Source organism: Rissa tridactyla, chromosome 1, assembly GCF_028500815.1.
Source record: "Rissa tridactyla isolate bRisTri1 chromosome 1, bRisTri1.patW.cur.20221130, whole genome shotgun sequence".
In the NCBI taxonomy this organism is placed as follows: domain Eukaryota; kingdom Metazoa; phylum Chordata; class Aves; order Charadriiformes; family Laridae; genus Rissa; species Rissa tridactyla.
Window position 1 is genome coordinate 99994403 of NC_071466.1, and position 25606 is coordinate 100020008.

At 42.6% G+C, this 25606-nt stretch overlaps 1 protein-coding gene across 4 annotated transcripts; it reads right to left on the reverse strand.

Annotated features, from left to right (window-relative positions):
* Positions 1 to 11: 11 nt before the first annotated feature.
* Positions 12 to 25300, reverse strand: LOC128917774 (interferon-induced GTP-binding protein Mx-like). 4 transcript variants are annotated; one of them, XM_054221230.1, is made up of 15 exons: positions 25223 to 25239; positions 24206 to 24346; positions 18959 to 19260; positions 16869 to 17061; positions 15261 to 15398; positions 13835 to 13989; positions 12069 to 12207; positions 11354 to 11552; positions 10509 to 10587; positions 8838 to 8960; positions 7921 to 8062; positions 5499 to 5657; positions 4500 to 4576; positions 3067 to 3309; positions 12 to 519 (listed from the first exon to the last, which is right to left on the reverse strand). In XM_054221230.1, exons 3-15 carry the CDS (start codon positions 19163 to 19165, stop codon positions 286 to 288), a joined length of 2088 nt encoding a protein of 695 aa, XP_054077205.1. In that variant the 5' UTR covers positions 19166 to 19260; positions 24206 to 24346; positions 25223 to 25239; the 3' UTR covers positions 12 to 285. The 4 variants fall into 4 exon arrangements, with proteins under 4 accessions (XP_054077205.1, XP_054077216.1, XP_054077185.1 ...); XM_054221241.1 differs by having other exon boundaries at positions 3139 to 3309; positions 16869 to 17064; XM_054221210.1 differs by having other exon boundaries at positions 16869 to 17064.
* Positions 25301 to 25606: the final 306 nt, after the last annotated feature.

Below are 25606 nucleotides of genomic sequence, written 5' to 3' on the forward strand. Positions count from 1 at the left end.
AAACACAACTCTTAGAGCTCTAGCTTTTTAATAATTATTTTAATGGTTGTACAGAGCTCATAAAGAAAATGTTTAAAAAATGGGGTAACATTTTGTCACGACTTCCCCAGTGGAGCACTTTACAGGTGTTTCTGTACAACCGATTATGGAAAATAAAGCAAAACTGACCGGTGGAAATGAGTGTTAAAGGCCTGTGCTGACATTACATTTTTAGTAGATTTTACAAAGTTCTCCAGTAATGCTAGAAAACAAAAGTAGAAATATACTCCTGAAAAATGAAGAAATCTACAATGTGGTGAAGTCTCTCAGGTATTGGCAGGCTTTGGTGAGACGATTAACTCGTTGACTGAGGTAGTTCCTATGTTTAGCAGCTTCACTGTCCTCCTGAAGGAGATGGCTTAACTTGTCTTTTTCTTGCAGAAGATGCAACATAGTGGTCTGTAAGGTATCCCCGAAGTCATGAAGGGCAGAAGAGAGGATGATCAGAGGTATCTGATTGCAGAGGCGTCTACTTGCTCCCTGCAAGAGGGGGAAAAAAGGCAAAAGACTTGTTTCCCAAAAAGAGCTAAAAAAGGAAGGGGCTATAGATAAGCTGGTAAGAAGTGACAGCACGGTTTTAAAATGTTGTATTGGGTTACTGTTCAAGAAGTGAGTGCTTCTAGGGACTAAATAATGTTTGTCGTTAGTCTCCTTCATGCCTAAAGATCTAAGAGTTACAGGAATGTCAGCTGTGACTCTTTTCCCTCGGAAACAAACCCAAGGCAGGCTGTTCCCTGCTTAGCTCTGCCAGCTATCATTGGTAAGAGTTATACAAGGACACACCTGATGAATAGTACTTGTGAACAATTTCTGGCATCATACCCGTCTTCTCTGAACACGACCAATTTTTATGGAACAGGAAATCAAAGTGATTTTTCCAAAGGTGGTATATTTCTGTCTTTAGATGGTATTTCTGATGTGGCTGTCCTTTTAAGTGTAAGACAGCTTTGGAGTAAGCTTTAGCCTTAAGGGAAAATGTTTTCAGCAATAGCGAGACTACACTGTGCCTACGTTACATCTATTGATATCTCAATGAGATTATTTTCTGCTTAACCTGACAAACTGCCTGGTCTAGTTATTTATGCAAATTGAACCAGATTGACCTAGAAGAGGTTGTGGGGCCCTTTCCCCAGAGACACCTGCAGGGCTTGGGGGCTTAGCTGGTGCTCTTGGGTGATAGGAGGTTCAAAACCTCCCCAATGCTGGTGCCAGGTGAGTACTTTGGCCTGAGTGACTGGCTACAATTGAGAGAGGTGCCGTCTCGCTTTCTTTTCTGTGGCATCTGACTTGAAAATGGCAGTGGGAAGCCCTAGCTTCAGATACCTGGAGCTCAGTGGCTGCAAATCTTATGCGTACAAGGATGAGTCTGAGCTCAAGGTGAAAAATACCTAAGAGTAGATGTTTAGTTTTAATTTCCGGTTTGCAGAGATCTAGTGAATAGCAAGCAATTCATCCGAGTCAGCTAAAGAACTTACTGAGCCTATTTGTTCTCTAAGCACTACTGACTGTGGCAGGAGGGACTGTAGGTGCTTTAAATATGGGTTTTTTTCTGGAGCCAAACTCTACACAGAACCTTGAGAGTCCTGTCATAGGTGAACACAGATTCATGCATGCCATTTCCAAAGGACATGGACACTTCCATCTCTTTCAAAGTGTATTTGGCCTTGCGTAAGTCCCATGGAGATATGATGCCCTGGCATTTGTTATTGCTGAAAATGGCACTTAGGGCATTTACAAAAATCTATAACAATCATCTAAGACTTTTGTGTTACAGCAGAGAGTATAGTAAGGAGGCAGGGAAGAGCTTATGCAGTTCTGCCTTTGTCTCTTGTTCTCTGAAAGCTGATGGTTTTCTCTCCATCAGCCTGGACATTTAATTGTAAGAATTTGTCAAATCCTGACTATTGAAATTCAACGTGAGTTGCAACCTACCTTACTGCATTAGTAATATTGAACTTGTTGCTTTCTGAGGGGGTTTTATGAAACAAAAATCAAAAGCAAATCCTGATACTGCATGTTCTCTTTGCTGTCTGTCTTTGCTAAAACATTTTTCTGCAGAGACTTAACTTCTATGGAGCTATCTGCAATACAGCATATGCACTCTGATTTCTACAGATAGCTGAATCCATTTTAACTTAACGTTTTATTATTGCTCCCCCTGCCACCTTAGTTCAGGATCTGACTGCGAGCCACTGTTACCACTTTCTGCTGCCAGCAGGAATACGCAGAGGGGCTTGTGGCTGCCCGGAGCTCTCAGATGCTGTGCCAAATGCCAAAGTGCTGTACATAATGTTGTTAAGCTTGTGGAAACTAACATCATTTGAAAACTGCGAGATGAGCTTGCAGTGGGGAAAACAATCTGCTTCCTTTGCTAGAAGAGGGTGACTTGCCATCAACTGAATATCAATAACTTCTAATTACAGGGCCAAGGGCTCTTCCCCATCCTATCCTCTCCTCCATGCTGGTAAGTCACTGTCCTTTCCCCCTCCCACCCTGACACTTGTCCCAATAGGAAAGCCAGCAAGAGAGCATCGTACTGGTGTGGGGCTGTGTAAGCAGCAGGGAGTCACCCTCTTCCCTGTGAAAGGCTGTAGGAAGGTGAGAAGAGGACTCACTTGCCGATGCCATATTCCCCGAGCGAGCGGCAGCCACGGCAGGGAGGCCTGCCAGGCTGGAGGGTAGCTAACAAGTGGTTTAGGAGCCGTCTGTCACTTTAACAGCCTGTAGGCTTTTCTAATCACCAGACCCCGCAGTGTGCAACTGCTTCTCCCCAGAAACTGTGCTGGCACAGGCCATCAGACCAACTTTGTCCTGGCGTTTTCATCACTGGTCAGAAGCTCCAATTAATTCGTATAGAAACTGTGGGTGTACCTGGACGAGACACTTATACCCTCTGGCTACTATTCCCTGCATAGTAGTACTATTTCATGACAGACTTATATTGACTACAGCGAGATCTGGGAGAGGAATCTATGCAATAGCATTCAGGGTGCAGAAGAGCTGCTGTATCATAGTCTGTAAACTTACATCAAAATAGGCCTTCGTGTGACAAACCATTTCCTGGACAAAGGAGGGCTCTTGATTCGAAACAGATCTAACCTGCAACTCTTTCTCATTGACACCTTTGGTAGCATTTTCTCTCTTAACAGACTGTAAATCCTTAATGTAAGCGTCATCCTGGCAGTATACGATTCTCTCCATTTTAAACTGGGTCCGGATGTGTCTTTCAGCCTCCGCTGCTTGTTTCTCTCTGATGTCTTCAATTCTGATCTAGGAAAGAAAAAATCAACAAGTTTTCAGACATTTGTTTCCTTTGCAAAGGTGCTGGTGCTTAGCAGTGTCCCCAGGGAATGGCAAGGTGGGCATGGGGTTCAACAGTCCTCGCTGCAGCGCTGTCTAATCCCAGACCAGCTCTTGGGAACAGGGAGTAACGCTTTAGATTCTGGTTCCCCTGTTGTGAAACAGCAGGAAAACGTAGCAGTTTTGTCCCCTCCTTTACACGAGTGGGATCAGCCAAAACCTGGTGCTTGGACCTCGAATGAAAATACAAGGTTGGTGGGAACAAGCAGCACCGGCCAGCTGCGAGTTCAGCCTGCAGCCTGTCCTTGGGTTTTGCATGCATTTTGTTTGTGTGTCCCTCTCACAGTAGGCAGTGACAGTAGGCAACGGTGTGAACTCCATTGCCCCTCCTGCCCTTCTCAAAAACTGCAGACTCCTGTTTGTTATCAGCAAACCATCCCTGTCTCACCCTTCACTGTCTGGGATTTTTATTGCAGCGATCTGATGCTTTCTGGCCTTTTTGATACTTCCACCTAAAAGTCTGTGGCGGGTGCAAAGTTCCCTCAGTCATCCTCAAATTCCCTTCAAATGCTTTCCTAGCATCCCTAAGAAAGCATTACGTCTTTTTTCTCATCTTCAGTGTCTACCAGAACTTCCTCCTTCGTCATTCCTCTCAGGTTATGCCTAAAGGCCCTCCCTAAACACCTTTGTATTTGGCTGAAATAGCTTATTTGCTTGCTGCATGGTTGGCCCGGGAGCTCAGTAGGGTTTGGCCATGCAAGTCAAATAGCAAACCATCTCTTTAACTCATATTTTCCTTTGAGTTACTTTTTTAAGCAGTACCCTGTGAATGGACTCTGCTTCCCGGCTGCCCAGCATTGTTTCTCATCTCTTCCTCAAAGCTCTTTTTTGAGAAAAGGTCTTCAATGACATCCATACCATTTAACTCCACCCCAAAACATGCAAACCCCCAGACTGTGAACAATCATCTTCTGACTCTCTCATAGTTGAATGATTCTTGGCTTGTCTGCTGCTGCTCCCTTTTATGCAAGATGAGATTGCTGCACCGGCTAGCGCCCTGGCTTGCCTTTCAGAGGGGTAGGTACTGTAAGCATGGCTGCATTTGCAAGTGCCATTGCATCTTGCTCTTGTCTTATCTCAAGTTATAGGTAGTCTCTCACCTTAGCAGCTCTGTTTAGATTGTGAAAATTAGCAAAATGCCTTTTAGAGAGCTCCACAAATTTCTCTTCAACCAGGCCTAAGGGAAGAACAGACAGACAAAAACAAAGTCAGCAAGTGAGTTTTTTAAGCTATTGTTAATATAAGACTTGCGAGACCCACTCATTTTCTATATTCATCCAGAAAGAGCTGAGCAGCTATACTGATGTGCTATGCTTTTGAAACCAATACAAAGTAGGAATTTAGATTTCCAGGTCCGAGAGTGTGAGCATTAAAGACTTCCTGTGATCACTTACCACCTGAGAGACTGAACGTCACTGAGATTTCTTTGATAAAGCAAAGATTTCTGTGCTTACAGCTGTGTTTGACCAGATGTGTCATCACTTGGCCATGTAAGCACATCTGCATCTTACCCTCTGAGTGGCCTCCCCAGGAAGAGGGGCCAGCACATATCATACAGAGCACTGAGTCTGGCACAGATGCTGTAGTTGCCTTCTAAGGCAAACATAGAAGAGACAGGATCACGACATACTTTTTGCTTGGGTGCTTTTTACTGGATGAATTATGTACCCTTTCCCCCAGCCCCAGCAGACACTGTGTAATACACACAACGTCGTGCAAAGAATTGGCAAAGAATGTGGGTTTCCAGTTCAGGTTTGTGAATGCCACTCCCCAGGCTTGGGAATACCAAGCCACTTGGCTGGCACCTGCTACTTCTACTATACTATTTCTTTACTGTGTTATTTTTTGTAGTGGCTTTCTAACTCCCTCCCACCAGCCACTGGGAAAAGTATTAACAAATGGCTGGAGGCCACGCATAGAGATTGGAGGCTCTGGAGCAGAGGCAAGCCCCCAGCTTGAATCAGGTTCACTTCCCCATTCTGAAGTATCCTGTCTGGAGCTCTTGCTTCAGCAGTGAGACCGTTGACTTATCCTGGAAAAAAATGTCAGGCACACCAGTGTCTCCCACACGACAGCCTCATGCGGCCTGCGAGACGTACCGATCACGTTGTTCAGTATGCTGACAGCTGGCTCCTCCAGTTCTATAATTTGCTCTTTTATAATGTCCTCAAATGTCCTGTAATTGGTAAAGCCTGGAAACTCCCGTCCACGATACTGGTCTTCATATTTCCACACTTTACTGGGTACATTTTTTTTAACTGTAATGTTAAAATAACATTGCTTTACTACTAAATCCCTCAATTTATAAATTTCAGATTTAAGAAGGAAGTCTATTTCTCCTCTTTGAAATGCTCTTGAGAAGAACAACTACTGAGACAGTCTTTTGAGCAATACCATTACTGTAGAACTGAGCTAACACAAGTTATTGCTCAGTAAATGAGCCATCTCACACACTGGATCAAGCATCTAACTGACAGAAAGCAATCCAGAAATGATGATGGGGCTCAAAAATGCCAGTTCGTCTTGGAATTCTACGCTCACAGAAGTGGCTGTTACCAGTCATTTCTGAGTTTTAGAAAACCTAGAACAAAACAAAACCCCAAAGTTGCTAAACAGTCCAGGGAATCTACTGTTGACTAGCTATTTTTATTTAAGATATCACAGCCTATATTTCTATGTTGATGTTATATCCCTTTGAATTGGTTTATATATTCAAGCAAAGATGTGTTTCTAAGTGTTTTGAAAGGTTTTGATATTGCCCTGTTGTGGGGTCCAATTTGTGAATCATGGATCAAGTGCACATGTGGAAGTAGAAGTCAAGCCATGGATGCATTTGGTTCTGACATTCAGCTATACAAGTCTATGGTTGGATAATGAAAAAGAAAAAAGGAAAAAGAAAAGGAAAAAGAAAAGACAGAAGTAGATGCGGAGTATCTGGTTCAGAGTCTGAAAACATACCCGTGCAGTTAAGGTAGTACAAACATGGCCACAAGAACATCTATCAGCTTTTCAATATCCATCAGCTTCAAGTATTCAAAGTATCTGATATTTTTAATACTTTCATTCATCATAAGAAAGCTGAAGTTAAACTGAATCATTTGACATGCAAAGATGTACCTTCAGAAATCCTAACGGTGGCTGATGACAATGCTTTTCATTGAGGAAGGGCTCGCTAAAGCCACCTCTAGTTTTCAAGCTATGTAAGTGAATTTACTCTGCAGCACGTGTAAATACTTCACCTGAGCATACGTACACATGATTTTGGGGTAGCATATTGTCAGCAAGACCTGTGCTGTTGAAAGAGCTGCTGTGTGCTCCTACCCTGATCCTGTTGTGAAGTCAGATATATTAGTTTAAATCGATGGGGGTAACCTGAAAGTGCCCAGAGGATTCCCCACTGTGGTTCAGCTTGTGATGCCTTGCGTATCTTCTGCGACTCAGTTGCTCTTTGTCCTCTGAAGAAGCTGCATCCTTCTGCTAGTGCTTTGTGCTGTTTTAACATCTATTTATTCATCCCTTCATTGTCTTACTCTTTTATTCCTCCCCATAAAATCATGTTGATTGGCTTGGTACTTCATGGATGGGACATAAGAGACATTGACATACACCAATGTCTGTCTATCTGTCTCTCTTCACATATATGCATATATATACATATATTTGTCTCTGGCTGACAGCACCGTTGCAGCGTATTCGTAGCTATAATTTTAGAGATACTGGTGATGTTGACATAGATGTACATCAAAAACTAAAATAACTTGTTTCAAGAACTATTGCTTGACTGGCAGCTGATGCTATTTCATCTCTAAGAGCAAATGATGGGGTCTCTGAAAGATGCGTAAAAGACGCTGCAAAAGATGTTGAGTGTACAGCAGAGTTCAGTCTGCATGTGTCACCCTATGCCTCGGTTTACAACTGAGTTCACTTAAGCAATTAGCAAGGTGGGTGATGCACAGAAAGGGGTGCTCTTTACAAGGTTGTGGTTATTTCAGACTCAGAATTTTTCTCCACACCTTAAACCAGAGCTAAAGTAGAACAAAAAAGACCAAAAACTCCCAAACATTCATAATAATAATAATAACAACAACGACAACATCAACAACAACAATAACAACAGTAATGGAATTATAACAATTATATCGTTTAAATACATTGTTGTTGTTGTTGCTATTATTATTAATATTAATATTAGTGTTGGTATTGGTGTTGGTTTTGTTGCTGTTATTTAAAAGAACGTTTCAGAGAACCAGCAACCGATCCTGTGCCACAGACTTGGTTTTATTGCTTTGCTGGAAGAAGAGAGAGATCCACTGATCTCTCCGTAATGACAGCCTTTAATGCAAGCCAGGTCTTTGTCCCCAAAGACCAAAGCATAACTTGCCTAACACTACAACAGATGAATGCTCCTAGCTTCTTTTTTACACTTTCTTGAAAACAACCCTTTGGTGATGCAGTGTCATGATTTAAAAGCAAGGGAATGGAATGTCAGGTCAGCCGCAAGTGACGGTTTTCTATGCTTACCCTTTGCAGCACACTCTAGGAGAATCAATTCCCATGTTCGAAACTCTCTGCGGATTTTTGTAAATAGTCTGATTTCATTTCCAAACAACTGTTCCTCTCCACGTATTACCTGAGAGATGTCTTGATTGTAGAGTTTGATCATCTGTAATGAATTGAAGAATAAGCAAGCAATGTAGTGAAGTTCCATTTCTTCAGACTAACTCGCACATGTTAAGTAAACCTGTGATTATTTGATGTTAAAGCAGGTTCACACCCTTACACCTTTTATGCTCTTAGCTCCTGTTGGATTTTGGCTTTGTTTTTGTTTTCAAAACCAACACAGCTAAAGGAGAACAATTTTGATACTCTTTTGTTTTGTTTTCTTTTTCTCTGGACTCTTAGAGCCATTTACTCAATTCAAATTGACTAGACTTGTATGAAGTCTTTGAAGGCTGTTGAGCCTTCATAAGCACCTCTCCTGGCCTGCCGAAAGCTTACTGTGAGGGATTATCTCCCCCCATCTGAGACACTCAGATGGATTTGCAAACCATATTTTGATAACAGGAATGCATTTGATCTTATGAATGCTGTAAACAATGGAAACCCTTCAAAATGTCAGGCAGGCAGGAGTGTAAGTTTTCCCTCTCTGAGATGCTTGATTTTGACCAATCAACTGAGTTGTTGTTCAGCTCCTTGTCACACAATCACAGGAAAAAAATTGCTAGAAGGGGCCACGAGCTCCTGTGGTCTGTTATTTTTGCAGGTACGATGTATTCCTGCCAGAGGTTTGTGTATGTTACTCTCAAAACATATCAGTGACAGATACCATAAGCTTCCTTGTGGTCCATGCTGATGGTTTGCTAACTTTACATGGTTTCTTTTTCTCCCACGTTTACCAGCTTGCTCTGCTCTGTGACCAAAACAATATTGATACTTACGTCTGTGAGGAAAATCAGCTTCTCAGACTCGGCTTTGGGTGTGCCTCTTCTATACATTTGTAGATCCTGTAACGTTTTTTGGAGCACCTCACGTATTTGGTTCTGTAGTGTTGGCAAAGTTTTCTGAGGGGTAGACAGTAAAGAAGGACATTTAGGTAGGTTGATCGTGTCTGGTTCTGGAAGAAAAACAAAATCCCTCCAAGAGTGACCTACACCTGCGCATGATCTTTGCTGCTTTTAGGAGTCCAAGAGCTCGTTGTCCTTGCATCCCATGTGTGATAGTGGGATAGCATGGAAGTGCAAATATGGCCTTCATTGAGAGAAGGCAGGGGCTAGGATCTCCCTGAGACATCAGGCTGGACCTCACTGCAAGGTGGGCAGAGTAGCTGTAGTCTAAGGCAACATTTCATCTACAGTGAAGCAAAAACTCTGTCCTGACAGGCTCTGCCAGGGAGGTGGTGATGTGGGGAATGCACTGACCCCTCCAGTCCTGAAAAATACCTGATTGACCATGGCTGCTTAGTTGCCTATTTTATGTAAAGTTACATAAATACTTTTTTTTTTCTCCTTCAGGACTGAATTTAGAGATTCCCTGTATTTTAGCGTTTTACCTTAATGGAATAATTAAAGAGATATATATATTTTAAAAAAAATTAAAACCCCAATATACTTATATTAGCGTAGTAATATAATAAAAAAATTAGATATGACTTGAGATTTTGAACACATCTTTCAGTTAAATAGAAATTACTGTGTTTTAGTAAGCTCATAGCAGTAACGTGTCACCCAGCTGATCAACACTCTTCACAAAAAAAAGAAATACAATGGCTGCCATTGAAAAGGCAGGAGTTATGAGTCATAAGCAGATGAAATGATTTGCCTATTGTCTATCTTCATCTTAAAGACAAATCTGAGGACAAAGCAAATAAAAAGAAATACAATGTCTGCCATAGAAAAGGCAGGAGTTCTGAGTCACAAGTAGTCGACTTGGTCTGCAGACCAGGTCATATGAGGAGAGGCTGAGGGAGCTGGGCATGTTTAGCTTGGAGAAGAGGAGGCTGAGGGGAGACCTCATTGCCCTCTACAACTACCTGAAAGGAGGTTGTAGAGAGGTGGGTGTTGGCCTCTCCTCCCATGTGAATAATGACAGGACCAGAGGAAATGGTCTGAAGTTGCGGCAGGGGAGGTTTAGATTAGATATTAGGAAGAATTACTTTACTGAAAGAGTGGTCAGGCACTGGAACAGCCTACCCAGGGAGGTGGTTGAGTCACCGTCCCTAGAGGTATTTAAGAAATGTGTAGATTTGGCACTTCAGGGCATGCTCTGGTGGCAGAGATTGTAGGGTTTTTTTTGTTGTTTGGGTTTTTTTTGTGTGTGTGTGTATGGTTGGACTCGATGATCTCAAAGGTCCTTTCCAACCAGAAGATTCTATGAAACCATTTGCCTATTGTCAATCTTCATCTTAAAGGCAAATCTGAGGACAGAGCATGGGTTTCTTTACCTTTAACTTAGTTCAATTTGTTCTTGGATTGAAGGATAATTAAGTATGCTCTATGCATATAAAGATGCAATTCCAATTGCAATGGATTGCAATCCAAGGTTGAAGGGCTTACCTTATTTTTAAACAGTAGCTAATAAAAACAGCTTAGTATGACACCTCTGTTACTTACAATAATATGTCTCACAAGTTCATTTGTGAGCTTCTCTGCCAGGTGAGGGATAGTAGCCCTTCTTTCTTCCAGAAGAATGCTGCGAAAAGGAGGAAAAGTGGGTTTTATATAGACCACGTGTGCAGGGCAAGGAGGTAGCACTGATGGTCTGCTCTGTTTTCATTACTTCTACTACACAAATTGAGTAAAGCAAGGGCTATCTGGGGAGTGCTAGTACAGATGCGGCAGCAGCCCAGGACTCTCTGGGTACCATGGCTTTTGTGCAAGGTTTGTTCGACAGCTACTGCTCCTGGCTAAGCAAAGAGAAACAGAGAAGAGACTGAAAATATCAAATTCTAACAGCAGATTAATGTGCTGCTGCACTATTTCTGCATGTGTGAAGTACACTGATTCAAAACCCTTTTCACCTGCCATTCTCTATATTATCATCAATTTGCTGCTGAGTCATATTCTGGGGAAATCTGTGCCCTCAGCACAGGCAGTATCCTTTCTCATGCTGTTTCACCTTGTTTTCCATTGAATAGAAATACATCAGTGGTTGACTTGAAGCACTCAGATACTGAACTTGAATTCTTTGGGACTATTCTGAACTTCTGAAGTTCATTGCACTTCTCCCAGGTGTAAGGAGAGATATATATCAAACTTGCATCCAAAATACATTTTACAAGTTCATTTGACATGTAAAATTCTTCCGGCTTACTGGAATGCAACAGAACATAGGCAATGAGAAATAGTGAGTATAATTAATACCTGTTTGTAACCCTAATTTAAAACTCAGCAAGTCAACAGGAAGCTTTGAAGTGACTTTAGTATGTTTCTGATTAGGTCTTTTCTGCAAGAAGTACCTGAAATGTTTGTGATTCTCGAAGAATTTTCTCTCCTGCTGGATTGCAGCAGCCAAGGCCAGTTTGTTGTGGATGTCCTGCTGCCCACGACACTTCACAATCATGTAACCTTTTTTGAGGGGGATGACTTGGTTGCGTAGTATGTTAAGAATAGACTCCTCAGTTCCTCTGTCCACCAGGTCAGGTTTCGTGAGGATCCCTGTGAAGTTACCCAAGTGAAATTTAGTCAAGCACAGGAGTTAAAGGTAGGAGAGGTACAGTAGGACACCCCACCAGCACAGCAGGAACATGCTGTGCCGTGTTTTATAAACCAACTTCTCTTCATTTTGTTTCTTCTCTCATAGAAAGCTCTCAGCTCCTGGGCTTTGCACTGTAAAACATGCACTACAGTTGGCCTCCCACCATGCCTTTTTGCCTTGCAAACCCTTTTTAACAGGCAGCAGCAAAGTTTTCCCGCCACTAATTCTGACATTTTCAATTTACAATTATTCATAAGATGAATACCAGCAAGACTCAAAACCGAGGGATTCTTAGAGCTACTGGATCATCTCAAGCTTTGTAAATAATTTATTTAGGCTGGTTTTTTTGTTTTTTTTTTTTTCCCTTCTTCTGGTGGCTAATTTCACAGATCTAGTGTGGAATACAAAGCGCCAGACCTTCATGGAAAAAAAGATTTGCACTTCTCTTCAACATGTAGCTTAAAAAAATTTCTCACCTAGTGTCCTTTCTCCACTGGGGTCCACCTCTAGAGCCATTTTCAGTGCTTCTGTTGTTGCAATATCCACATTACATGGCACCACTACCAAATTGAGTGTCTCTTTGTAGGTGATAATTCTTTTAAGTAGCATTTTGATCTGCAATGCAATACAGCAGTAATGAAGTTCAGTGAAATCAGATGCCTGCATATAGGATGTGAGCATTTCTAGCAATATGAGCCACTGTCTCTTGGCATTAAATGTCACATACACTGAGGATAGTATTACATGCTAAAGGATGGCATGGAAATGGGTCAGCAGAAGAATGCAGCCTCTTTTCCTATGTGAAGATTAATCCAAACATCTAGCGTGAGTGAGACCAGATTGTTGTTATGTCTGTCCTGAAAGCTATGTAAAGTTTAACTTCTCAGGCATATAATCTTCCATTATGGAAATATTAGAGATATTTCATAAATAATCACATGTAAGAAAAACAAGTTCTGATGTCTAGGTACACACTTACGGAAAGAAAGGAAGCTAGATTATGATGATAAATCTCAGATTTGTGTCTCTGAAAGGAGAGCGAATGTCTTTGGCTTGTGTTTCAGTGGAGTATTTGTGAAAAAAACCAACAAGTTGCACATGACATCTAATTGGTTTCTATGTTTCAATGCCAACTAAAAGGGTTTCTCGTAGTTTGTGTTGTATTGTAAAAGGTTTACAGAGCTCTACTGTGCTTATACCAAAGTAAGTTAACTCTTTTTTTTCCTGAGTTTTGGTAAAGGTGCCTCTCTTTTCTACGTTCCATCCATCCCAATTTCTGACATGCTACAATGCTATAGCCTCCATCTCTGAAGCCTGCAGGCAGCTGTGGACAATGGAAACGTGTGGATCATGTCACACCTGCTGCTTTCTTCTGAATACAATAGAAATATTACTATCTAATTATGAAGTGAAATTGCTCTTCTCCCACAGAATAAAGCCCAGACAATCCAGTCTTGTCACATTTTTGTTGATATGCCTAGCTAACTTCGGGCTACTCTTATTCCAAGTTCCTATTTAAAGGTATTTTAGGAGAAAAAAATACACCCAGTTCCTGCACATCATCCTCACAGCTGGCCTTGTCCAACTAGAGTTTTATTTGCATTCCCCAGCATTTCTTCTAAAAGCAGCCAGAGGAAGAGTAAAGACCCCCTCCACTATAATGCATATTCTCTTTAATTCAAAAAGCATCTTCCGGGATCCCTTAAGGGATGAGAAAAACCAGGACGGGTCTGATTCTGATGTGCTCTGTAAGGAAGGGATGACAGAGCAATGAATCTGTAAGAAGGCAAATTTGCCACCCTGCTCCAGAAGAGCTTGCAAGAACTCAGATCCTTTGACAAATACATCCACAGATCTAGTGAAGGACAACTCATTTTGAGATGCATCTATCTTGCAGACTGCGGTCTAGGCAAGGGACACAGGGGCAGCACTGTGTTCAGGGTCCATATAGCCTGGTTACTGCATGCTGCCATGGGTAGGCTTGTCAAGGCACCCGAGTGGCTCCTTCACAGCTAGCATGGGCAGCTCCCTCCTGCACGACAGGGCAGACAGGAGATCCTCGACCTCACTCTTCCTATTGGCAATTCCTTGCCAAAAAACAAGCCTGTTTGTTAGCGTAGCTCTATTGCTGGCTCAAAAAGCCCAGCATAATAACTCCAGCGTCCTACAGCAAAGGCTTGCATGTGAGGTAGGTTACGGAAGTGACACTGTGCACAGATTGGCATATGGGACTGAGTTTTACCTGTTCCCCAATGTCTTTTGGCTGATCCCCCACGGCCACTCTGGCAATTCCAGGAAGATCAATTAGTGTCAGATCTGGGACATCTGGGGACCAAATTTCCAGGGAAATTAGTTCTCCGCTAATGGCACCTCTGTTACCAGCCACCACATTCTGGGCTGCAAGAAGAAAAGAGCAAGGCAATGAATGCAAGCTTCAAACAATGCATCAAAGCGAAGCTAAACACAAAGACTTCAAAAAGTACCTACTAGAACCTATGGTTCTTTGAGGCTTGGCTTTTTTTCGGATCCAGCCACACATGGAAACTCATTTATGCAAAAATCTAAGGAAATTATTACGTAATACATGGATACGTGGAGTCCTTTTGGAATGTGAACTGCAATATTTTACATAGCATATACTTATGAACTCTCATATATGCAGGCAAAATAAATATAAATAAACCACAATGAAAGAGATTGGATAAGACACTGGTCGGTTGTAGAAATACTTCCTCAACATCAAGACACTTTGTAGGTATCAATTAATCCCTTGCTGCCTTTAAAGAGAAATAGATGTTTTTTTCTATTCTTCACTTTTTCACAGAGAGGTTGAGAGATCAAGTAATTTGTTGCGTATCTTATAAAGCAATAATTCTTGAACTGCGAACAGCACAGAACAGCAAGGAAATCCCGTAGTCATTCTCATGAGAGATTTTTCAGCTCTGTAATTAGTTTAATTAGTTCATACCTCTGGCCTTGCCAGTTTTGGAAGGATATATTGAAAATATCCAAATAATGTACTGAAAAGCTAATGAAAAAACATTAGGACAAATAAGTATGTTGCAGAGCTGTGCTAGTCAAGGATATAAGGACAATCCAACCTTCACATTTAGGGCAAGTGCTTACTGCCCTTTGGGTAAGAAAAATGTTTCCTTACACAGCATGAAATAACATAAAAACAAAACTATGACATGGGAAGGGCAATGATTGAGGCTGTGGTCACACTAGCTGGCAGAAGCTCTATATGCCTTCCACTCTTCCTTCTTGCAATTTTCTCCAAAGTCATTAAGATTTCCAGCCACAGACACCTCAAGCATTCCCTGAGCTTTTGGACTGACGACAGGAACCATTTAGGGCTTTGCATGTTTACAATTTGACAGACAACCTCCCCAAACCAGGCAGACAGCAAGCCAGCTGAGAACATAGCCTGAGCTTTTATGGGGCACCATGGATCATCCTCACCACTGAAATAGTAAGTAGTACAACTTTCTTGAGAGAGCTATATTATGTTACCCCACTTCCTTCTGCTCTGAATTCAGCTCTTGGTGTTACTCATGGCTACAATCACTGTGTCAGTCTGGGGACTGCTGCTCAGCCTAAGCAAAGCGGAGCAAGGATTCGAAGGAGACTGAGCAAACTAAATCGTATGGGAATAGGTTACAACTCACCTTCTCTTATTGCTTTCTCCACCTCAGAGGCATCCTGGAGGTCTATGTTGGTGTTGCGGTAACACATTTTCCCTTTCCATGCCTGAGTAGCAGGTATTCTTTTCAGTTTAAGTTCCAAGGGGCATCGAGTAACAATACCTGCAGCAGTTCCAAAGACAGAGGTAACTCTCTCAGCAGTTATTATGCATGATACGCAGCCATGGACTGCATGGCATAGGCAGGGTGGCCTAATACTTCACACAGAGACACAGAAATGTTCCAAGGGACATTGCCAAAGGGCTCTCTGACTTCCCGCTCGCTTCACCTCTCCAAGGATGGTGATTTGCACCTCTCTGGGTGACCTGTTCCAATGCTACACCTACATCTTATGAAAGACCAGATAGTATTTTCAGCTTATCCACCCTGAAAGACCAGATAGTATTTTCAGCTCATACAGAACTTGCAGAACTCATATAGTGTGTGCATACACACCCACACCCACACATACACAGAGCTGGAAAGTGAATCTTCTTGAGCTGCAAAGTCTTCCAGCAATCTTTTCTGACTTAAATAACATTCAAGGCACATGTTTGTAAGTAAAGATCTTTGTACATTTTTTGCCAAAAAGGGTATCTGTAAGAAAATCTTGTTAGAAAATTGCAAACCAACCCCAAAAGCAAATTTCAAAACTAGTATTCCATGTGAAACTTGTATCTGCTGCGCTACTCTTCGCTGGGAAATACACAGTCAGCTGATGGTATGTTCCAGTCTGTCCACACTTTGGTCTCTTGACCACCCAGAACGTATGCCTTGTTGGAGTTACCCTGCAGTGCCCCACCTGGACATCCATTTCTTCTACCAGAAACCAGAGCTGAGAATCACAGAATCACAGAATGATAGAGGGTGGAAGGGACCTCTGGAGATCATCTAGTCCAACCCCCCTGACAGAGCAGCGTCACCTAGAGCAGGTTGCACAGGAGCGCGTCCAGGTGGGTTTGGAATGTCCCCAGAGACAGAGACTCCACCACCTCTCTGGGCAGCCTGTGCCACTGCTCTGCCACCCTCAAAGTACAGAAGTTCCTCCTCATGTTTAGATGGAATTTCCTACGTTAAAGCTTGTGCCTGTTACCTCCTGCCCTGTCCATGGGCACCACTGAGCAGAGCCTGGCCCCATCCTCCTGACACCCACCCTTTAAGTATTTATAAGCATTGATAAGATCCCCCCTCAGTCATCTTTTTTCCAGACTAAAAATATGCAAATCCCTGCCATCTCACAATCTAGATATATTCTCAGTCATTATTCACTCCTTGACAAAAAAAAAAGAAAAAAAAAAAAGAGGAAGGGAAGGGAAGGGAAGGGAAGGGAAGGGAAGGGAAGGGAAGGGAAGGGAAGGGAAGGGAGGAGAGGAGAGGAGAGGAGAGGAGAGGAGAGGAGAGGAGAGGAGAGGAGAGGAGAGGAGAGGAGAGGAGAGGAGAGGAGAGGAGAGAAGAGAAGAGAAGAGAAGAGAAGAGAAGAGAAGAGAAGAGAAGAGAAGAGAAGAGAAGAGAAGAGAAGAGAAGAGGAGAAGGAAGCCTTTCCATCTCATCAAAGTTAAATTCAACTGAAAACCTGAGAAGGTGAATTCTTACCATTGCCCCTAGGAAGAGCAATACCAGACAGGGCTTCTAGGACGGAGCTTTTCCCAGAGCTCTGGTCTCCAATCACTGCAATCGCAGGCAAAGCCAGGTCTTTTTCTATTCCAAGAGCTCTCAGACTGTCGATGAGATCAATGCAGGGTCGAATCTTTTCCTCATATTGGTTGTACAAGGTATGTTCTGCTGCCTGCTGGAGTTAAACTTGCAATGAATTTTCCATATTTTTCAAATAAGTTGTTTCTACCAAAAAAAATCCCCTTTTAGACATCTTCTTCAGATTATCATTCTCTAGTAAACCTTATGTACTGGCAATCAAGCCGTACCTCACATCACTGTGCACCCTTGCATCTCCATGTTATACACAGATGTCTGTAAATAGGACAAATTCAGTTGAGGCTAGCTCAATGACCATCCTTAGCAAAAATACCAAACTTTGTAAGCTCTCCTGAGAAGGTAAAGAGTAAAAGGAGACCTCATTACTAAGTGAGCTTTGTTAATTTGTTCTTTTTAATAACTGCCATTTTCTTCCACTCATCTACAGGTGTACTGAAGTAAGTGTATGCAAATGAAGACTAGTCTCAGTAATAAGAGAATTTAGTGCAGGATACCTTATTAAATCTTTATTTTGAAGTTTGAAGATTTAGTTTGTGCGAAGACGCCAAAAGTGTTCTGCTATACTGTCCTTAATAGGTGGCTAAAATCTTTTAGATCATCATGGCCCTTCTTTCTTTGCCTCATTTTGGCTAGGGTAATGGATGAATATGAGTTATTTGCTTCAAATGGCTGATTATTGTCATTTTTTGATTTTGATACACATGTCAGATTTTAACACAGGCACTTCATTTTCATGAAAACAAACTGACTACTTTCCAGCCCTTTACAAAACTGGTCCATCTGCTGTTAAATATGCCCAGCTAAAGTGTATAAAGATCAGATTGGTCTCTTCTCCTGGTTCCTCTCTCCATGTTGCAGTCTGATTGCTGCATTTAGAAATGCAATTTTGAGAGCACCAATATTTACAGACCCTAACGGGTCTGTCACATTCATACCTGATTTTTTGAAAGGAAAAAATCGAAGTTTCCCACCATCACTTTTGTCTAAGAAAGCCACCTCTGAAAATAGGTCTATCAATCAGATGTAATCAAACAGAGAAGATTTTCCTTTCAAGATGAGAAAGACAGCACACATTACTGGAGGCAGGTATTTTAAAACCTCACTGTAACCCCTCCCCACTATCTTCCTTATGATCACAGAATCACAGAAACACAGAATGGCTTGCGTTGGAAGGTACCTTAAAGATGATCTAGTTCCAACCCCCCTGCCATGGGCAGGGACACTTCCCACTAGACCAGGCTGCCCAAAGCCCCATCCAGCCTGGTCTTGGACAGTTCCAGGGATGGGGCATCCACAGCTTCCCTGGGAAACCTGTTCCAGTGTCTCACCACCCTCACAGTAAAGAATTTCTTCCTAATACCTAATCTAAATCTCCCCTCTTTCGTTTTAAAACTGTTATTCGTCCTATCACTACATGCCCTTGTAAAAAGTCCCTTTTCAGCTTTCTTGTAGGCCCCCTTCAGATACTGGACGGCTGCAATTATGTCTCCCCAGAGCCTTCTCTTCTCCAGGCTGAAATGGAGATGTTTACTAGCTAATAATTCCTAACCGTTCTCAAGAACTTCATGAACTACGACACAGACTTAAAACCAATCTGTTTTCAGTGTCAAATATTCAACACAGGTTTTTATTAACCTTTCTTCATATTTCTGTTGAAGGTAGCAGTGCATCAAGTAAAAAACATCCCAGATTTCAGCATTTCTGATACATGTTGCACATTAAATTGGCCGCTAGGCTACTGCTGCCCTGTGTTCTACGCCTGCATTTTTTATGCCTGCAGATTAATTGCAGGTACTTATCGTCCCAGTTACACAAATGGCTGCTGGGCCCTGCTGCCAGAAGTACTCCTCTGCTTAGACCTAACAAGCACAGATTGCCCAAAGAGACAAGGGGATTCATTTTGGGGCACAAAGTGAAACACAGAAGTAAGAGTGGGGAGGATCTATGCCTTCTTCTAGTACCTGCCTTACCTTGTCCTGTTCTCCATAATATTGTTTCTTCAGCTCATAGTTAGGCTTTCCCTCAGTCGTGTTCTCTGACATCAGAAGACCTTCATCTTCTAACTCTGGTGGGAGAGGTATTGAAAAAGCTTCTGCAGATGGTTGGAACAAAGGTGGTGCAGGACTAGCAAGTTTGGTTCTTCCAGAATGTTTGGACGCTCCACTCTTATTATTCATGGCCCGTTGATTTTTTGGCGTGCCACTTAGGTTGTCTGTAAGTCCTTCACTGAATAGTGATTACTGTCTGGTCCAACCACACTTTCGTACAGCTTCTGAAATCAAACATGGGGCACTGAGTGACTCGAGCTTGCAACAGTGATCATAGCAGAGAAAATCAAACACCAGTTTTATTTACTGATTCAAACTCTCAGTACGTATTAAGTGCCACAGGTCTTTTCAACTCACTAAAATTGCTCTCCAGAGGTTAGACTTGAAACTCTTCTCCCTACCTCTCTTAGCTTTTTTAATGTTTTTTTAAAAAAAGAAGTTGCCACAAAGTAAATGAGATTTGGCGGGGGTGGGGGTGGGGGTGGGGGGTGTGGGGGCAGGGGGAAAAAAAGTTACAGCAGTTTTTGTGAAAAACCAGTTCTCCTCAATTAAAATTTCGCTGAAAGGTGTTTTGAGACTCTCAGTCAGTATGGCAACGGCTGGGGATGGTTGGAAACTGCACAAATGCTTAGCTCCAGTCACCTGGTCAGGAGTACAGGGCTGTGTGTCTGCACAAGGAGGGAATCATAGAATCATAGAATTGTCTAGATTGGAAGTTGTAAGGGACGGACTGTAAATTCCCTGACGAGGGGCAGAAGGCCCTCCAAGCCTTCAATGGAACGCCTCTCAAACACTCACAAGGAAATAAATAATGCAGGCCTGGCCTTCAAAGGACTGATAAGGCCAACATTTCTGGTGCCTGAAAGTGTGGGAGCACTGTCTTGTGAAGACAGGATAGTTCTGCCACTCGTGCGGTGAGCTTGCTAGTTCTCAGTTCTCAAGGCCATTGCGTCCGATGAGTGACCTTTGCTTCATATGCATATGAAAGCGCACACCCTGCATATGCTAATGAAGATTACAGAGATCATGCTAAACATGTATGACTATGGCACTCGTCTCTCCACCCATATCATGCTACACATCACCTGGGAGAAGGGAGAAACCTGAGATGAGGCTGTCCTCAGCAAAGGGGGTGGACCATGCTAATGCAGCAAATATAAAAGGGGAAAATAAGTGCCCCTAGGGGGGAACAAAGAGGAAACAATAGAAGAAGATACTGCCTGGCAAGATTCTTTCCAAGAAAGAAGATTGTGCCTGGGAAGATTCTTCCCAAGAAAGACGACCATCCCTGGGAAGACTTTTCCAAGAAAGAAGAAGATCATGCCTGGGAAGATTCCCTGAAAAAGATGCTGGAACCAGGACCAGTGATCTCTTTATCTCTGTCTTTTTCTCTGTCTTTTCCTTTCTCTATCCCTCAGTTTGTCTTTTCTCTTAGGATTGTTAAGTAACAGAGTTGTTAATTAACAACCTTAAGTACGACCTTAAGTACCGCTTGCCATAAGTTGTCCTATACCTGTTGTTAAGTAACACAATGCATACCTCACCATTTGCCATAATTTGTTATGTAGCTAACCAATTATCGTGGACTCGTTAAGACCTATACTAACCATTTTGGGAAGCTAATAAATTTATCTCACCTTAGTCATTGAGAATTTATGAATCTGAAGTCATTTACCCCCCTTCTTTACTGAGAGTGGGACATGACAGAAGGGACCTTTCAGATCATCAAGTCCAACCATCAACCTGACACTGACAAAAACCATCGCTAAACCATGTCGCTAAGCACCATGTCTACCCCTCCAGGGATGACGATTCCACCACTTTCCTCAGCATCCTTTTCTCTAGGCTAAACAATCCCAGTTCCCTCAGCCACTTCTCATAAGATTTGTGCTCTAGACCCCTCACCAGTTTTGTTGCCCTTCTCTGGACATGCTCCAGTACCTCCATGTCCCTCCTCTAGTGAGGGGCCCAAAACTGAATGCAGTATTCAAGCTGCAGCCTCACTGGTGCCAAGTACGGGGAGACGATCACTTAGTCCTGCTGTCCTAGTACTGATACAGGCCAAGATGCTGTTGGCCTTCTTGGCCACCTGGGCCCACTGCTGGCTCATATTCACTTGGCAGTCAACCAACACCCCCAGGTCCTTTTCTGCCGGGCAGCTTTCCAGACACTCTTCCCCAAGCCTGTAGCGCTGCATGGGGTTGTTGTGACCCAAGGGCAGGACCCGGCACTTGGCCTTGTTGAACCTCACACCATTGGCCTTGGCCCATCGATCCAACTTGTCCACATGCCTCTGCAGAGCCTTTCTACATTCAAGCAGGTCGACACTCCCACCTAACTTGGTGTCATCTGCAAATTTACTGAGGGTGCACTTGATCCCCTTGTCCAGATCATTGATAAAGATATTAAACAGAACTGGCCCCAATACTGAGCCCTGGTGAACACCACTCGTGATGGGCCACCAGCTGGATTTAACTCTAATCACCAGTCTCTGGGCCCAGCCCTCCAGCCATTTTTTTATCCAGTGGAGAGTACTCCCACCCAACCTATGGGCAGCTAGTTTCTCCAGGAGAATGCTGTGGAAAACCGTGTCAAATGCTTTACTTAAGTCCAGGTAAACAACATCCACAGCCTTTCCCTCATTCACCAAGGGGGTCACCTTGTCATAGAAAGAGATCAGGTTAGTCAAGCAGGATGTGCCTTTCATGAACCAATGCTGACTGAGCCTGGTTGCCTGGTTGTCCTTCATGTGCTGCATAATGGCATTCATGATGATCTGTTCCATGACCTTCCCAGGCACCGAAGTCAGACTGACAGGTCTGTAGTTCCCCAGATCATCCTTCCAGCCCTTCTTGTGGATGGGCATCACATTTGTTAGCTGCCAGTCAACTGGGACCTCCCCGGTTACCCAGGACTGCTGATACATGATGGAAAGTGGCTTGCTGAGCACTTCTGCCAGCTCCCTCAGTACCCTCAGGTGTATCCCATTGGGCCTATAGACTTGTGAATGTCTAGGTGTTGTAGCAGGTCCCTCACCATTTCCCCTTGGATTACGGGGGCTTCGTTCTGCTCCCTGCCCCTATCTACTAGCTCAGGGGTCTGGCTACTCAGGGAACAACTGGTCCTACTACTAAAGACTGAGGCAAAGGAGGCATTAAGTACCTCAGTCTTTTCCTCATCCTTTGTTACCATGTTACTGCCCCCATCTAATAAAGGATGGAGATTCTCTTTGGTCCTCATTTTATTACTAATGTATTTATAGAAACTTTTTTTTATTGTCCTTAACATCCAAAGTCAGGTTAAGTTTTAGTTGGGCTTTGGCCCTTCTAATTTTCTCCCTACATAGCCTTACAACATCTTTGTAGTCTTCCTGAATGGCCTAGCCCTTCTTCCAAAGGTCATAAACTCCTTTTTTCCCTGAGTTGTATCCATATCTCTCTGTTCACCCAGGCTGGTCTTTTTCCTGAGGGCTCATTTTTCGGCACATGGGGATGGCCTGCTCCTGTGCCTTTAAGAGTTCCTTCTTGAAAAACATCCAGCCTTCCCGGATTTCTTTACCCTTTGGGACTGCATCCCAAGGGACCCTGTCAAGCAGGCTCCTGAAAAGACCAAAATCTGCCCTCCAGAAGTTCAAGGTGGCAGTTCTGCTGACCTCCCTCCTTGATTCTCTAGGAATACATGGGTGGGCCACCAGCAATGAGAGTAGGACACACCAAGCCATAGTGTGCTATGTGGCCAGTTTGCCTTTCTCGCAATGGAAACATTTGTCAGAGGCAAGTGTTACACCTATTTTAGAAGCACAGTATCTTAATCCTTCCCTTTATAGCTTAAAACCCTCTCCAAAAAGCAGACTTTGCTTGACATGATGTTAGAAAAAGCAGAACTGGGAGACTTTTTAATTTCTTGTTCAGCTTTTCTTTATGTAAAAGTTTTGTTGAGATATTTTCTATGGGTGATTGAAGAAACTGGAGGCTTTTGATGTGACATTTTCCAGGGAAAGTGATTTCTAGAGAGAATGATTTAAAGAAAAAAACCCCAATAGTATTTTTTCAAAGCTAGATTTTTTTTAACCTCCCCCTGTCAAAAGCAAGATCTGTTTAACTCAAACACTTGGGAGAATGAATTAGGGGAAACACATTTTGCTTGAAATAACTTCCTGTTCTTTTAATTTTTTGGTGGAACTAAGTTTATGGGTTTTCTAATTTCAGCAGATGTCAAAGTAGGATGCACAATGTAAGTTATACTTTCAATGTGTAAAACAAGTTTAGAAAAAAACAGATTAATTCTACACTTGCTATTCAGTCTTCTTTTTTTATAAAGCAATATAAAATTTTTAATAGATATTCCTGTCTCCTTTTATCAAAATAAAAAATAAATTACTATGAGGAAACTTCTCAATTTTGTCCAGCAATAAAAGATGACCGAACTACTTTAATTTATTTTTAAGTATTCATTTTACTATTCCTTCATCTTTCTGCACGTCCCCTTTCTTTAATATTTCAGTATGAACTTTTTTCTCTTTCTATTAATGATTTCTAAGATTTTTCTTTCTTGAATGAGGACTTGGTGCTTTATCTGCAACAAACATACATTCCACATTCACTGGCCACCAGATTAGTTTATGATTTTCTATTGCTACAGGAAATAATTTACTGATAACAATGTCCCTAGCAGTAATCCCTTCTATTACCTCTCCCATTCTCTACATGCCTTTCAATTTAGTGGAACGAATGCTTCCTACAAATTTTTAATTTAATGTAAATATTACCCAGAAACAAATTTCTGACCCCTTTACATTATTATTATTCATTGGGCTGCTTTCGGAGTTATTCATGTACTGGTTTTAGCACATGGCCCCCTAAATGTGGATGTATTTCCTTCAGAAAGAGGTTACACAGGAAGCTTTAGAGTCCTTATAATGAATCAGAAGAAATGCAAAAATAGTAAGGCCACCAGGAAAAAACAAAACAAAAAGGAAGATCTTGGAAGATAAAGTCGTGACATCTGGGAAACCGAGACTTAAGGAGTCTGACAAAAAAAAGTGACAACTTTGAAATGTTTTAGTGCAAGGGCTATATCTGACCGCATACCTAGAACAGTTTTTAGCTGGGTCTACAGTGCAGACCACAGCGTGCACACACAGATGCACAGGCTAACAAAGGTACCTACAGTGAGCAGCAGAGTCAATCAGCATGCGTGGATTTCTGGGACTACCTGGCTGTTCTCCACCTGAACCTGAAAAAGGTTGGGTAGGTCTGCGCAACCCTTCACCATGCACTGCGGGCATAGCGATGTCGTTATGTGCTGAGCCTTGACAACATCAGACGAAAGAGAGAAAGGAGGAGAAGACAAAAAGAGCTGCAATTTTTAAGTGCCTTTCTGAAACTGGCCAGAATCCACCCGCAAAACGTGACACCTGGATGACGTGATGATAATGAAAGTCTGATAACAAACCCCTCACCTGAGCTGCCCCTGCCTCCATTACTGGGACAATATTGGTTTCCTTGAACCTTACCTTTAGATGTTTGCCTGCCTGTGTGATGGCAAGTCCATCTCCACCGCCCGGCACAACACTACACAACCACATCTGCAGGAAGCCCCCCAACCTTGCCTCGTTTTCCTCTAATGATCCTGGCTTTGCCTCTCAAGGGGTAATAACAAAATCCCCTATCAAACCCAAAGCGCAAAGCTGCGGCGCTGAATCCACGCAGCTCTTGCATTTATTCACCGTGTCCAGCCAGGGGACCACACGGACTTCTGTCTGACATATCCTGTGACTTCAGGATATTTGGGTAATCTCCACGGTCTCTGGATTGTAGGTTTATTAATTCTAGCTGTCTTCTCAGAAGAGAAATGAAGCAATGCAAAGCATATGATGCTACAAATGAATACTGCCAGCTAGACTGTGTTACTGAACACTGCCCCCACACAGTACGTATTTTAAAAAAATGTGTTCCAATTTAAATGCCATCTCTCAGTCATCTCCCTTTAAAGACGAAACAATACAAATGTCTTCTCTTTTTCCCCACCCCAGAAAACAACAGACCCTACTCCTGGAAACTTTATTTAACTATATTTACTTTAGACACTTATGCAGCCTTCTCACATGGAACTATTAAAAGGAATTAAGATAACAGTAAAAAATTGCATGATTATTTTTAGAAGAAGGAAAAGAGAAAATTCTACCTGTGTAGTGTCCTGTAGCAAGGAGAAGGAGTAACTTTTTTTTCAGCTTCTCCTGGTGCTTTTTTATTTGCAGGCTCCACCTACACACTGTGACAGAAATCAGGAGAAACGAAAGCAGTCCTGAGATGAAACGGGACTAGATTCATGATAGCCCTGGAAGCAATAACACAATGCATTGGGGTTTTTTTTCCTTTCGTTTCCTTATACGCCAGCCAACTTTCCTCCTGTTGTTTCACTGATGACAGAAACGAAACTCCTCACAGGCACAGCTGGCCGTCACCTCTCTCGGCTGTACTGCGCAGGGGGGTGATGGGGGCAAATGGAGAGGAACTTGGAGAGATTGCCCATAAGCAACTACACCCCCCACCCCCCCATTTTTCTCCC